At 38.4% G+C, this 13,326-nt stretch overlaps 1 protein-coding gene across 1 annotated transcript in view; it reads left to right on the top strand.

The window, feature by feature from the left end:
* The window catches only part of LOC139119647 (galactosylceramide sulfotransferase-like), a 32,505-nt gene extending 19,597 nt beyond the window's left edge, over window positions 1-12,908 (top strand). The window contains exons 2-3 of the mRNA XM_070683478.1: window positions 10,526-10,637; window positions 11,326-12,908. Of these exons, the coding sequence (XP_070539579.1) occupies window positions 10,526-10,637; window positions 11,326-12,307 (1,094 nt within the window). The 3' untranslated portion in view covers window positions 12,308-12,908. The remainder of the gene's footprint in view (window positions 1-10,525; window positions 10,638-11,325) is intronic.
* Window positions 12,909-13,326: the final 418 nt, after the last annotated feature.

Below are 13,326 nucleotides of genomic sequence, written 5' to 3'. Positions count from 1 at the left end.
AATCGCATATCCGAAATAAGGGGCAGTGTATCAAATTGCAATATTCGATTTTGTTTCACGCATAAGACAGAACACGTCGCACAAGAGCAACTACTTCATGCGCAATATTGCTAGTCAACACTCGTAAATATCAATTTAAAGCCGATTCCACACAAATGTTTTTCTCTTTCAAAACTAGAAAGATGCCTGGCCGCCAAATGTATCGCGCACCTCGCGCAATTTAAATTTTCGAATTTGTTCACAAAATCGCAGCGGTTTATGTAAAATTAGCTTGTAAACGTCATTTCCTTGGGTCTGAAATCTGTGACAAAATGCAATTTAGACATAATTTATCATGTCTTTCTCTGATTTCCACATCGAAATATGGTTAGCCTAATAATGCCACGGATTGGGTTTACCTTGTAGCTTGTAAAGCAGTGTAAAGTTGCATGATAAAGAAGTGTTAATTTGTGCAAATGTATGCAAATCACCCGATTTTTTGGCTTCTTTTGCCTCCCAATTTCAAAATTTCCGAAGAATAATTCCACTCCGACTGGGTCAAATTTTCTGAAATTTCACATTATGTTTTTTAAATGCTATATAACAAAACGACTATCAATTGGTTTTGTTTGGCAATAAAGCTCTTACATTTTTAAAAAAAGGCATTTTGAATAAGAGGCATTTTAATTTTGCTGATCATGATTTTAATCAATTATTAGAGTGTCAGTCTTTAAACCCCTACAATTTTAAAATGAGGATGGATAATGCCAAATAAAATAGTCGTTTTATTCTACATATACTCTCCTTTCAAGTGAAATATTACATTTCAGAAAATACTGTCTAGTTTTTGACTTAAATTAATTTTTATCATTAATACCAAAATTGAGGTTTTTTACCCCAAATATACACCCACTTCATCCTTTGAGTAAACTACTGCTACCATACTAAACTTTAGAGTCTCTGCTTTTTGAAAATATATGGTATGAGGGGGTTTCCTTGTCATCTTTGATGAGAAATATTGCTTTGAAAAAACTGTGTTGGCAACATGCAGCTCCACCTTAATTCAAAACAAAACGACTTGCTACTCTGCCACTTCTTAAAGTAACATGGTCACGTTGGTTCTCTGGGATTTCGTCAGTTCAGTGTCTGTGTCACTATTATATTCAGAACCAACACCATCATCATCACTCTCAATGACTCCATTGACAGAGATTTCCAATTCAGAGTCACTGCTATCTGACTCTGACTCATCTGTGACATAAGTGTTACATCTTTCCCTGACAGTTTCTTAAATTAAATGAAGGTTGTGCATGTATATGTGCGGTTATAATTTGAACTTTTTCAGCTTTCAATTTTTTTGTTTTGGTAATTTATGTTTATCAAGGTATTTATCTAATTCTTTTACGTTTAAATTTTGAAGGTTCCACTCAAGAGCAACTTTAACCAGTCATAGTCCTCGTATTTTTTATCCTCTCTTCTTTTCTGCTCCTTTTTCTATGTTTCATTCTCATCAATTTTACCCTTTCTAAATTTTTTAAATGTTCTACATAACTTTTTACAGTGCTACATCTACTATAACTTTTTTGAAAATAAATTTATGGCCGTCTCATCTTCAAGTTGCTTTTCAGCGAATAGTTTTTTAATGTTGAAAATAAAAATATTATGTATTACTGTCAAAATATATGGTGAAAAATTACAAAAGGGTTGATTTTCCAATAATCCTGTATGTGCATCCAGAAGATCATGTGGCTCTGCATCAATGCTATGGTGTCGGATTGTTGAAATATTGTGTACACAAGAAATTTGCTGTAGTCCAAGAAGTGATCTCAGTGTGTATGAGGCTAGGAGAAATATGGATAGGCTTACACATTGTGTATTGATGCTAATACTTTTGTGTCCCATTCATTCTGATATGTATAATCAAAGATTTCTCAGTGGCGGCTGGCAGAAAGGAAAACAAAAAAAACAAATTAACATGTATTGTTCATGTCATCTGAAAACATGCGCATCATGACTATTTTAAGATTAAAGTTTGTTAAAAAAAATTGAAATATGAATGCTCTGTCAATTTTGAAAAATACTGCTGACAAAATGTGAACTTTGACTTACACAGGGTTATCTGCATTTTAATATGAACATTGGATTGTTAATGGAATGAGCAGAATAACATGTGAATTCATGTTTTTGATAAGGTGTTTTGTTCAAGAAATGATCTAAAATATTCCTCAGCATTGTTGCTTTCCGTGGCAGCTACTTGGTTTTATGACAACCAAATTAGAAAAAAAGAGAAAATTAAAAACAAGTCGGCTTTCACCAATTTTAATTCCTAATGTTTAAAACTTTCACCGTGAGTCTGCATTCAGCATCATCATATGAAAATGTATGCTGAACTTGTGCATGTACATGTACATCTTACTTTCCAGAAATATCTGGATATCTGCAAATGATGTACAATTAAACTTCTAGATATATATCACTTTGCCAATTATCTGCTCCTCTGATTTCCTGTTCACCATTTCTAAGTGACATCTTTGCTTGTCTTTGTGTGCATCATATGTATCAGTGAGACATAACGAAAAAAGTATTCATATTTAGTAATTAACTTTTCTTCAGAAATTTACAACCAGATATGTTTATTGCTACCCTTTCCAAAAGTGTGCCACTTGCAGTCCCTGCAAATCATTCTTTTTATAGTCACATAACCCTGAAATGATTTGTTATATCATCGATTAAATGTCCACTACAGTTCCTGCAACTTGTTAGACTGGATATGTCTATAGTGTATAAGCATGCATGTATATATTGGGGGGGGGGCCATGGAAAAAATACACGAAAGATGAGGGGGGGCCATAGATTTTTTCTATAATTTACTAGGGGGGGGCCGTGGAAAAAAATCACCAAGAAAATAGAAAATCCTCCACCCTCCCCCTGGAAGTAAATTCTGAATCGTCCCTAATAGGCGCAACAAAATCGAATATTGCAATTCGATGTGCAACCCCTTATTACGGATATGCGATTTTCAATGTGGGTTTTGACCCATGCAACCTAGTTTACATTTTTAGTGATGATCCGCGCCGCTCCTCTACTCAGTCTACTGTCTACCTTTTCTCAACTGTTGCCTAACATGAAGCCTGGTTCTTTCTGTCGATGTCATACTTATTGTAGTGTCGATGGTGAGACTGTTTACTAGGCCAGAGGCTGATCTGAAAGTCTGGCACAACGACGGATATGGATCTAGAACGGCATAGACACGACCGTTTATCAGAAAGTATCACAACGGCAGATGGTTTGTCTACAATGTATCAGTCTGAGTGAGACGAGATGATCTCTAAAAATATAAACATGGTCGGGTCCAAACCAATATCGAAAATCGTATATCCGAAATGAGAGACTAATCCGTGGCATTTTCAGGCCAACCTTATTTTGATGTCGAAATTTAAGAAGTAATTCTGAAATACCGTCATATTTCTTTCCGTGATTGTCGTTTTAGAGTTATAGCATATCAAACATCAGATTTTACATGTGACGCCGTGCAATACGCGGCCACTTTATATTTGATGATGAGAACTAAACGCGTATTGGCTCGAAATCCAGCACCTCTCCATTGTTCGCATGAAATATGTCAGAATATGCAGAAACCATCGCTTTACAAAATGCTTGAAATAAATTGAATATCGAAATTTGGTGCAGAACAGGAAGTTTCATTTGTCAATTTTTCATTTATGCTGACCTTGAACTGGCGTCATAAGTCGGACGGCCATGCCAAACATAATAAGCTTTACATTAAATGACAGTTTCCGTCAGACATATTTATTTAATTACAAACGAGTTACTCTGCTTTTTTCCGAAACAGTGACGGTATATGGTCACCATGCCCCCTCCCAATAGAGCTGTCATTGAGTTGCGTGTGAAAGAGTGGACAAAATTTCAGGGTAACTACTTTTCGGCTAGATGCGTTCCTTATTCAGAAGAAAATAATTAATTAATGGGGGTTGATAAATACGTAATTGATTTGCAGTTCTCTACAACTTGATGTCTTTTCTTACTTTTATTTTTGACTTTTCCCGGGATCAAGAAGTGCCTTTATGCAACTATCATCGACTGACAACTGTTCTAGACCCATAGCTGTCCTTGTGCCGGACTTTCAGATCAGCCTCAGGCCGAATAAACAGCGTCTCAACATAGACACTACCGTTTTATCAGAACGTATCACAACAACAGGAAGAAGAGAGCTTTTTAGGCGTCAGCTATTAAGGAAACCGTTGACAGTATAGGCGTGGGAGGATGTTTTGTCTAAAATGTATCAGTCTTGGTGCGACAGGGGTCATCACTAAAATGTAAACACGGTCGAGACAAAACCAATATCGAAAATCGCATATCCGAAATAAGGACCTGTGTGTCAAATTGCAATATTCGATTTTGTTGCACGCATAAGACAGAACAAGTCGCACAAGAGCTTGAAAATCCGTGGCATTATTAGGCCAACCATATTTCGATGTGGAAATCAGAGAAAGACATGATAAATTATGTCTAAATTGCATGTTGTCACAGATTTCAGACCCAAGGAAACGACGTTTACAAGCTAATTTTACCACAGGGAACTGAGTAATCTTGTTGTTGTTGTTGTTGTTGTTATTGTTGCTGTTGATGGTGATGATGATGACGATAATAAAAAATATTAAAAAACAACGTGTCATTCCTTGCTGTTGTTTGTCGATGTTGTAGATAATTGTAAAAGAAAACTGTAATCGTGACCAAAAAACGACAATCATAGAAAGAAAAATAATCCGTGGCATTATTACGCCAACCGAATTTGAATGTCGAAATCGAAGAAGGAATTCTGAAATATCGTCATATTTGAATCCGTGGCATTATTAGGCCAACCATATTTCGATGTGGAAATCAGAAAAAGATATGATAAATTATGTCTAAATTACAATTTGTCACAGATTTCAGACCCAAGGAAATGACGTTTACAAGCTAATTTTACATAAACCGCTGCGATTTTGTGAACGAATTCGAAAATTTAAATTGCGCGAGGTGCGCGATACATTTGGCGGCCAGGCATCTTTCTTGTTTTGAAAGAGAAAAACATTTGTGTGGAATGGGCTTTAAATTGATATTTACGAGTGTTGACCAGCAATATTGCGCATGAAGTAGCGACGTGTTCTGTCTTATGCGTGCAACAAAATCGAATATTGCAATTTGATACACTGCCCCTTATTTCGGATATGCGATTTTCGATATTGGTTTGGACCCGACAATGTTACATTTTTAGTGATAATCCCGTCTCACTGAGACTGATACATTTTAGACAAAACATCCATCCGCGCCTATACTGTCGACGATTTCCTCAATAGCTGGTGTCTACGTAAAAAGCGCGCTCCTTCCTGCCCTTGTGATACTTTCTGATAAAACTGCAAAGTTAGTGTCTATGCTGAGCCGCTGTTAACTCAGCCTGAGGCTGATCTGAAAGTCTGGCACAATGACAGCTATGGATCTAGAACGGCTGTCAGTCGATGATAGTTACATAAAGACACTTCTTCAAGCTGATCCCGGGAAAAGTGAAAAAAGAAAGTAAGAAAAGATATCGAGCTGTAGAGAACTGCAAATTAATTACGTGTTTATAAACCCCTATCAATTATTTTCTTCTGAATAAGGAACGCATCTAGCCGAAAAGTAGGTACCCTGAAACTTTGTCCACTCTTGCAAACGCAAATAACAGCTCTATTGGGATGGGGGGGAGCATGGTGACCATGTGCCGTCTGTTTCTGAAAGAAAGCTGAGTAACTCGTTTGTAATTAAATATGCCTGACTGAAACTTTCATTTAATGTGAAACTTATTATGTTTGGCATAGCCGTCCGACTTGCGACGCCAGGTCAAGGTCAACATTAAAGCCGCAATTTTCAATCCCAGGTTCTCGCATTAGTGGAGTTCTCCTCCCAGTCAAACACTTGGCCAGTATGATGTTTGATTTCTATACCATTAATTACACAAACTGATCTCAACCTTTTGGCTTCTTTTGCTAATCCTGCAAACAGAGTTTATACAAGGTTAGCGTTTGATTGATAGTCCGTTCAAATCGCCAATGGTCATTGATTCCCCAACACCAACGCTCGAATTTCCTAAAAATCATCTTCCAGTCGCGTTAGAATTTGAATATAACCACAGAGTTCGATCGGCAGCAGCTTGGCACTGACTGCTTGGCAGTTTTCTGCCCTGTTGCGGCCGGAAAATACTAAAAAGTGGCAGTTTCTGGAGCGTGTGCCCGCGTGTTGCCTATTTGGTGTCCACTTACACAGTGAAGGCAACCACTGCTTCGCGCGCCCTTTTAAAAGGAGCCTCGCGCCCTTTTAAAAGGAGGCCCCGCCTTTACAAATGAAACATTGACAAACGAATGAACTTCCTGTTCTACACCAAATTTCGATATTCGATTTATTCCTAGCATATTGCAAAGCGATGGTCTTTACATCTTCTCACTTGTTTCGTGCGAACATTGCATATGTGCTGGATTTCGAGCTAATACGCGTTTCGTTCTCTAATATCATCATCATATATAAGCTGGCCGCGTAATGCACGGCGTTACATGTAAAATCCGATGTTGGAAATGCCAACTCTAAAACGACAATCACAGAAAGAAATATGACGATATTTCAGAATTCCTTCTTCGATTTCGACATTCAAATTCGGTTGGCCTAATAATGCCACGGATTTATTTGTTTCTGTGATTGTCATTATAGAGTTGGCATTTCCAACATCGGATTTTACATGTAACGCCGTGCATTACGCGGCCAGCGTACATATGATGATGATATTAGAGAACGAAACGCGTATTAGCTCGAAATCCAGCACATATGTAATATTCGCACGAATCAAGTGAGAAGATGTAAAGACCATCGCTTTGCAATATGCTAGGAATAAATCAAATATCGAAATTTGGTGTAGAACAGGAAGTTAATTCGTTTGTCATTGTTTCTTTTGTAAAGGCGGAGCCTCCTTTTAAAAGGGCGCGAAGCCGTGGTTGCGTTCACTGTGTAAGTGGACACCAAATAGGCAACAGGCGGGCACACGCTCCAGAAACTGCCACTTTTTAGTTTTTTTTCCGGCCGCTACAGGGCAGAAAACTGCCAAGCAGTCAGCGCGAAGCTGCTGCCGATCGAACTCTGTGATTATATTCAAATTCTAACGCGACTGGAAGATGATTTTTAGGAAATTCGAACGTTGGTGTTGGGGAATCAATGACCATTGGCGATTTGAACGGACTGTCAATCAAACGCTAACCTTGTACACTCTGTTTGCAGGATTAGCAAAAGAAGCCAAAAGGTTGAGATCAGTTTGTGTAATTAATGGTATAGAAATCAAACATCATACTGGCCAAGTGTTTGACTGGGAGGAGAACTCCACTAATGCGAGAACCTGGGATTGAAAATTGCGGCTTTAATGTTGACCTTGACCTGGCGTCGCAAGTCGGACGGCTATGCCAAACATAATAAGTTTCACATTAAATGAAAGTTTCAGTCAGGCATATTTAATTACAAACGAGTTACTCTGCTTTGTTTCCGAAACAGACGGCACATGGTCACCATGCCCCCCCCATCCCAATAGAGCTGTTATTGAGTTGCGTTTGCCAGAGTGGACAAAGTTTCAGGGTACCTACTTTTCGGCTAGATGCGTTCCTTATTCAGAATAAAATAATTGATGGGGGTTTATAAACACGTAATTAATTTGCAGTTCTCTACAGCTCGATATCTTTTCTTACTTTCGTTTTTTCACTTTTCCCGGGATCAACTTGAAGAAGTGCCTTTATGTAACTATCATCGACTAACAGCCGTTCTAGATCCATAGCTGTCCTTGTGCCAGACTTCCAGATCAGCCTCGGGCTGAGTTAACAGCGGCTCAGCATAGACACTAACTTTGCAGTTTTATCAGAAAGTATCACAAGGGCAGGAAGGAGCACGCTTTTTACATGTAGACACCAGCTATTGAGGAAACCGTCGACAGTATAGGCGCGGATGGATGTTTTGTCTAAAATGTATCAGTCTGAGTGAGACGGGATTATCACTAAAAATGTAACATTGTCGGATCCAAACCAATATCGAAAATCGCATATCCGAAATAAGGGGCAGTGTATCAAATTGCAATATTCGATTTTGTTTCACGCATAAGACAGAACACGTCGCACAAGAGCAACTACTTCATGTGCAATATTGCTAGTCAACACTCGTAAATATCAATTTAAAGCCGATTCCAACCCAATGTTTTTCTTTCAAACTAGAAAGATGCCTGGCCGCCAAAGTATCGCGCACCTCGCACAATTTAAATTTTCGATCGTTCACAAAAATCGCACAGCGGTTAATATAAAATTAGCTTGTAAACGTCATTTCCTTGGGTCTGAAATCTGTGACAAAATGCAATTTAGACATAATTTATCATGTCTTTCTCTGATTTCCACATCGAAATATGGTTGGCCTAATAATGCCACGGATTAAAAATGAGATATTCAGAATTGTTCTTCGATTTCTACATTCAAAATTCCGTTGGCCTAAATAATGCCACGGATCTAATACGCGTTTCGTTCTCTAATATCATCATCATATATAAGCTGGCCGCGCAATGCACGGCGTTACATGTAAAATCCGATGTTGGAAATGCCAACTCCAAAACGACAATCACAGAAGAAAAATGACGATATTTCAGAATTCCTTCTTCGATTTCGACATTCAAATTCGGTTGGCCTAATAATGCCACGGATTAGCAACTACTTCATGCGCAATATTGCTAGTCAACACTCGGAAACATCAATTCAAAGCCGAATCAATCGGCCGGATGGAATCAATCCGTGGCATTTTAAGGCAAACCGAATTTCAATGTCGAAATCGAAGAAGGAATTCTGAAACATCGTCATATTTCTTTCCGTGATTGTCGTTTTAGAGTTGGCATTTCCAACATCGGATTTTAAATGTAACGCCGTGCATTACGCGGCCAGCTTATATTTGATGATGATATTAGAGAACGAAACGCGTATTAAATCCGTGGCATTTTCAGGCCAACCGAATTTTAATGTTGAAATCGAAGAAGCAATTCTGAAATATCGTCATATTTCTTTCCGTGATTGTCGTTTTAGAGTTGGTATATCCAACATTGGATTTTACATTTAACGCCGTGCATTACGCGGCCAGCTTATATTTGATGATGATATTAGGGAACTAAACACGTATTGGCTCGAAATCCAGCAACTATGCATTGTTCGTATGAAATAAGTGAGAAGATGCAAAGACCAGCGTTTTACAATATGCTTTAAATACATCGAATATCGAAATTTGGTGTAAAACAGGAAATTTCATTTGTCAATTTTCATTTTAATGTTGACCTTGACCTGGCGTCACAAGTCGAACTGCTATGCCAAACATAATAAGCTTTACATTAAATGAACGTTTCAGTCAGGCATATTTAATTACAAACTAGTTACTTTGCTTTGTTTCTGAAACAAAGACTGTACATGGTCACCAGTCCCCCCCCCCCATCCCAATGGAGCTGTTATGGAGATGCGTGTGACAGAGTGGACAAAGTTTCAGGCTACTTTTGGCTAGATGCGTTCCTTGTTCAGAATAAAATAATTAATTGATGGGGGTTGATAAACACATAGTTGATTTGTAGTTCTCTACAGCCCGATGTCTTTTCTTACTCTCTTTTTTCACTTTTCTTGGGATCAAGAAGTGCCTTTATGTAACTATCATCGACTGACAGCTGTTCCAGATCCATAGCTGTCCTTGTGCCAGACTTTCAGATCAGCCTTAGACCGATTAACAGCGTCGCAGCATAGACACTACCGTTTTATGAGAAAGTATCATAACGGCAGTAAGCGCGCTTCTTAGGCGTCAGCTATTGAGGAAACCGTTGACAGTGTAGGCACGGACGGATGTTTTGTCGAAAATGTATCAGTCTGAGTAAGACGGGACCATCACTAAAAATGTACACATGCCAGTGGTCGGGTCCAAACCAATATCGAAAATCGCATATCCGAAATAAGGGGCTGTGTATCAAATTGCAAATATTCGATTTTGTTGCGCGCATAAGACACAGCACGTCGCACAAGAGCAATACTTCATGCGCAATATTGCTAGTCAACACTTGTAAACATCAATTTAAAGCCTATTCCACACAAATGTTTTTCTCTTTCCAAACTAGAAAAATGCCTGGCCGCAAAATGTTTCACGCACCTCACACAAAATTAAATTTTCGAATTCGTTCACAAATTCACAGCGATTTATGTAAAAAATGCTTGAAAACGTCATTTCCTTAGGTCTGAAATCCGTAACAAAATGCAATTTAGACATAATTTATCATGTCTTTCTCTGATTTCCACATCGAAATATGGTTGGCCTAAAAATGCCACGGATTGTTCAGTGACGCACTCACAGTACTTTTATCTTCTCGGAAAAACCATCAATATAAAGCATTATTGATTAACATTCTATCACGAAATATCATTTGACTAAAACAGAAACATCATTCTTCTTTTCAATATTTTTGTATCCATTGCAGTTCTCCGCACCATTGAGAGACACCGATTTCCCGTTTTCATCATATGTTTGTTGCTAACTTTATCAAGTCTGTACGTCAACAATCCAATGGGGACTGTGTATGACAAATTTAGGTGAGTCAATTTCATGGTAAGCTTCTTACCGATGCACAGTGGCTGAGAAGGTCATTTCTGATTGGTATATTTCAATTGGTTTCAGCAACTTAAGGAGTCTAAAACTAAAACTATTATGTAGCAAATCGGCTGTATGGAAATGGTTCGATAAATGACTACGATATTCAGTCAACCAATAAGCTACAGTCTACAGACGCTACACGTTGCACCTATTCTTGTGCACATCAAAATGAGGGAGGAGGAAGACATAGGCCTACATTTTTTGTCGGGAATACTTTACCTTCGCAGTATGCTATCTAGTAAATCTATCCATAGCGATTCTTGCCACTCTAAAACGATCAGCGAATGTGCTCATCAACTATACCTCATGAAGATTTTCTTTTAAAAAGTTGTATTTATTCGTTAATCCTCATTGTTTTGTATAAGAGGCACACTTTTCTGTTCTCGTAACTTGTACGTACGAAGCGGTAACGTCAAGTCTTTTATTTGATTGCATAGATCATCCTATAGCAAGTATTACTTACTGATCATAAATAACACAAATCTAAACATCAACCTACTTGAGATTATATTTATATTGTTTTTGTCTGTATTTTTGTGTCCATTGGTTTGTTCACGTATCTCTGAATTTCACAAGAATTGTCAATCTATTTCAACGTTTCATTTTTCTGTAAATTGTGGTCCACAGGGGTTACGTGAAGGTCAACAGTCGAGCTTCCAACGTGTTCACTGCTCAAGACCCAACACCTATAGTGCCTAAATCCTGCAGGCCGGTGAACAGATATGTTTTTATAAAACCAGGGAAGACAGGCGGAAGTACAGTGTCTACATTGTTACACCGCTTTGGTATGAAGAATGAGCTAGTAGCCGCCATCCAACCCGAAGGCCGTGTAATAAAAGTGGATAAAGAGAATCATCATCTCGGAATCTTGTACTATAACTGTAATGATTTTCCAGGATACGATTATATTTGTTCGCACGTTCAAAAATACGACCGCCTTGCACTTGAGCGAGTTGTTCCGAATGCTAAGTATTTCACAATTGTCCGATCACCGTACACGCACCTTAAATCTTGGTTTTACTTTAAAATGAAAAATATGATGAACCTCAGTATGTCGCCAGATCCGTTTGCGCTGTACCTGAATGAAATGAAGGAGAATGTCATGGTGAATATGAAACTCAAAGGGGAAGCAAATTCCTTCTGCCACCGTTTTGATCTTGATATTCATGCCAACGAGACATCTTCACTTGAAGCATTACACAGACTTAACAGAGAGCTCGATCTTGTTATGATTATGGAATATTTTGACGAGTCCCTTGTTTTACTCAAAAAGGCAATGTGTTGGGACTTTGAGGACATAATCTACCACCCTTGCAAAGTGCACGCGGAGTATCAGCCCCCGACGACCGATGAAATGCGAGATGTAATAACGCAATTGTCACATGCAGATATACGCCTCTACGATTATTTTAACAAGACTTTCTGGCGAAGGGTTGACAACTATGACGGTGACTTTGAAGCCGATCTATCGAAATTTCGGTCGATGCAGGATGCTGCTAGGGCGAGATGCGAATTTAATCAAAAGAATGACTTCTGTTTCAAATTGCACTCAGACGTTCATGATTTTAAAAAGTTATTGTACAAAAAACAACTGAAGTGGCTGTGTTGAAACAAAGTGACCGATCGCTATCATAAAGAAATAAGTACAACTGTCTTAACTTATACTTGGTGTATTTTTCAGGGCAGAGTGTGCGCACCTCGGCTATTCTGACTCTCATTTAGATTGTATATTTATTTATTGCTGTATTTAAAACAAACAAACAAACATCTTCATGTTTCATCTATGTTGCTATTCACAACAAGAAAACATCAGAGACTGAATTCCCTGTGCTATATCTCCTTTTTTAATGTCTGGTTAGTGTGCATGTGTCTTAAAAATCAATACCGCAGAAAGGCATCGTAAATTGATAAAATGCGTTTGTTATTTGACAAATACAGATAGTTGATGTTTTCTCTGACGTGCAGTTTACCAAGAAATTCTGGCCCACAGTCTTACTTCATTGAAAACATTCCTCTCTTTTATCAACCTTATTGTTCGAAGTTTGGTTGCTTCGGTATATATGAATATGATAGAATACTTTGGGAAGCACTTAACTGTATAAGTTAGCTTTACTTGTTATTTACAATAGTTATATGGAGTTTTTAAGCCTTTGACACCAAGTCGTTCGATTATACTGTAATATACACAATATTAAAGGTATTAAAGGTACAAATACAAGTGTCAGATTTGTATGTGTGTCTGTTTACACAATAAGGGAGCCTTCAGTAATTACAGGGGGTGGGCCGGGGAATTTCGCGCACACCTGTACCGTAAAATGTGACCCAAGCTCCCTATCCCTCCTGTCTAAAATGTGACCCTCTCCCTTGTCCGACATTCTAAAACTTGACCCTCCCCCAAACCACTGCGGTATTCTCCCCAGGAATAACTAAAACAGTATCAGCTAATTTACATAACAATTGGACATGAACAATCAAAGTTTTGGCCACAAAATCAGCTTCTGTCAAAAGTGACCCCCCCCTCCAAGATAGGCTTATAAAGAGCGACCCTCCCCCTTGAAGTGTTTTCTAAAAAGTGACCCTCCCCCCCCCCCCATTCCCCCGGCCCACCCCCTGTAATTACTGAAGGCT

The sequence above is a fragment of the Ptychodera flava genome, chromosome 20 (genome assembly GCF_041260155.1).
Source record: "Ptychodera flava strain L36383 chromosome 20, AS_Pfla_20210202, whole genome shotgun sequence".
Taxonomy (NCBI): domain Eukaryota; kingdom Metazoa; phylum Hemichordata; class Enteropneusta; family Ptychoderidae; genus Ptychodera; species Ptychodera flava.
The sequence above is the reverse complement of the archived record's forward strand: the minus strand, read 5'-3'. Positions and strand labels throughout refer to the sequence as shown.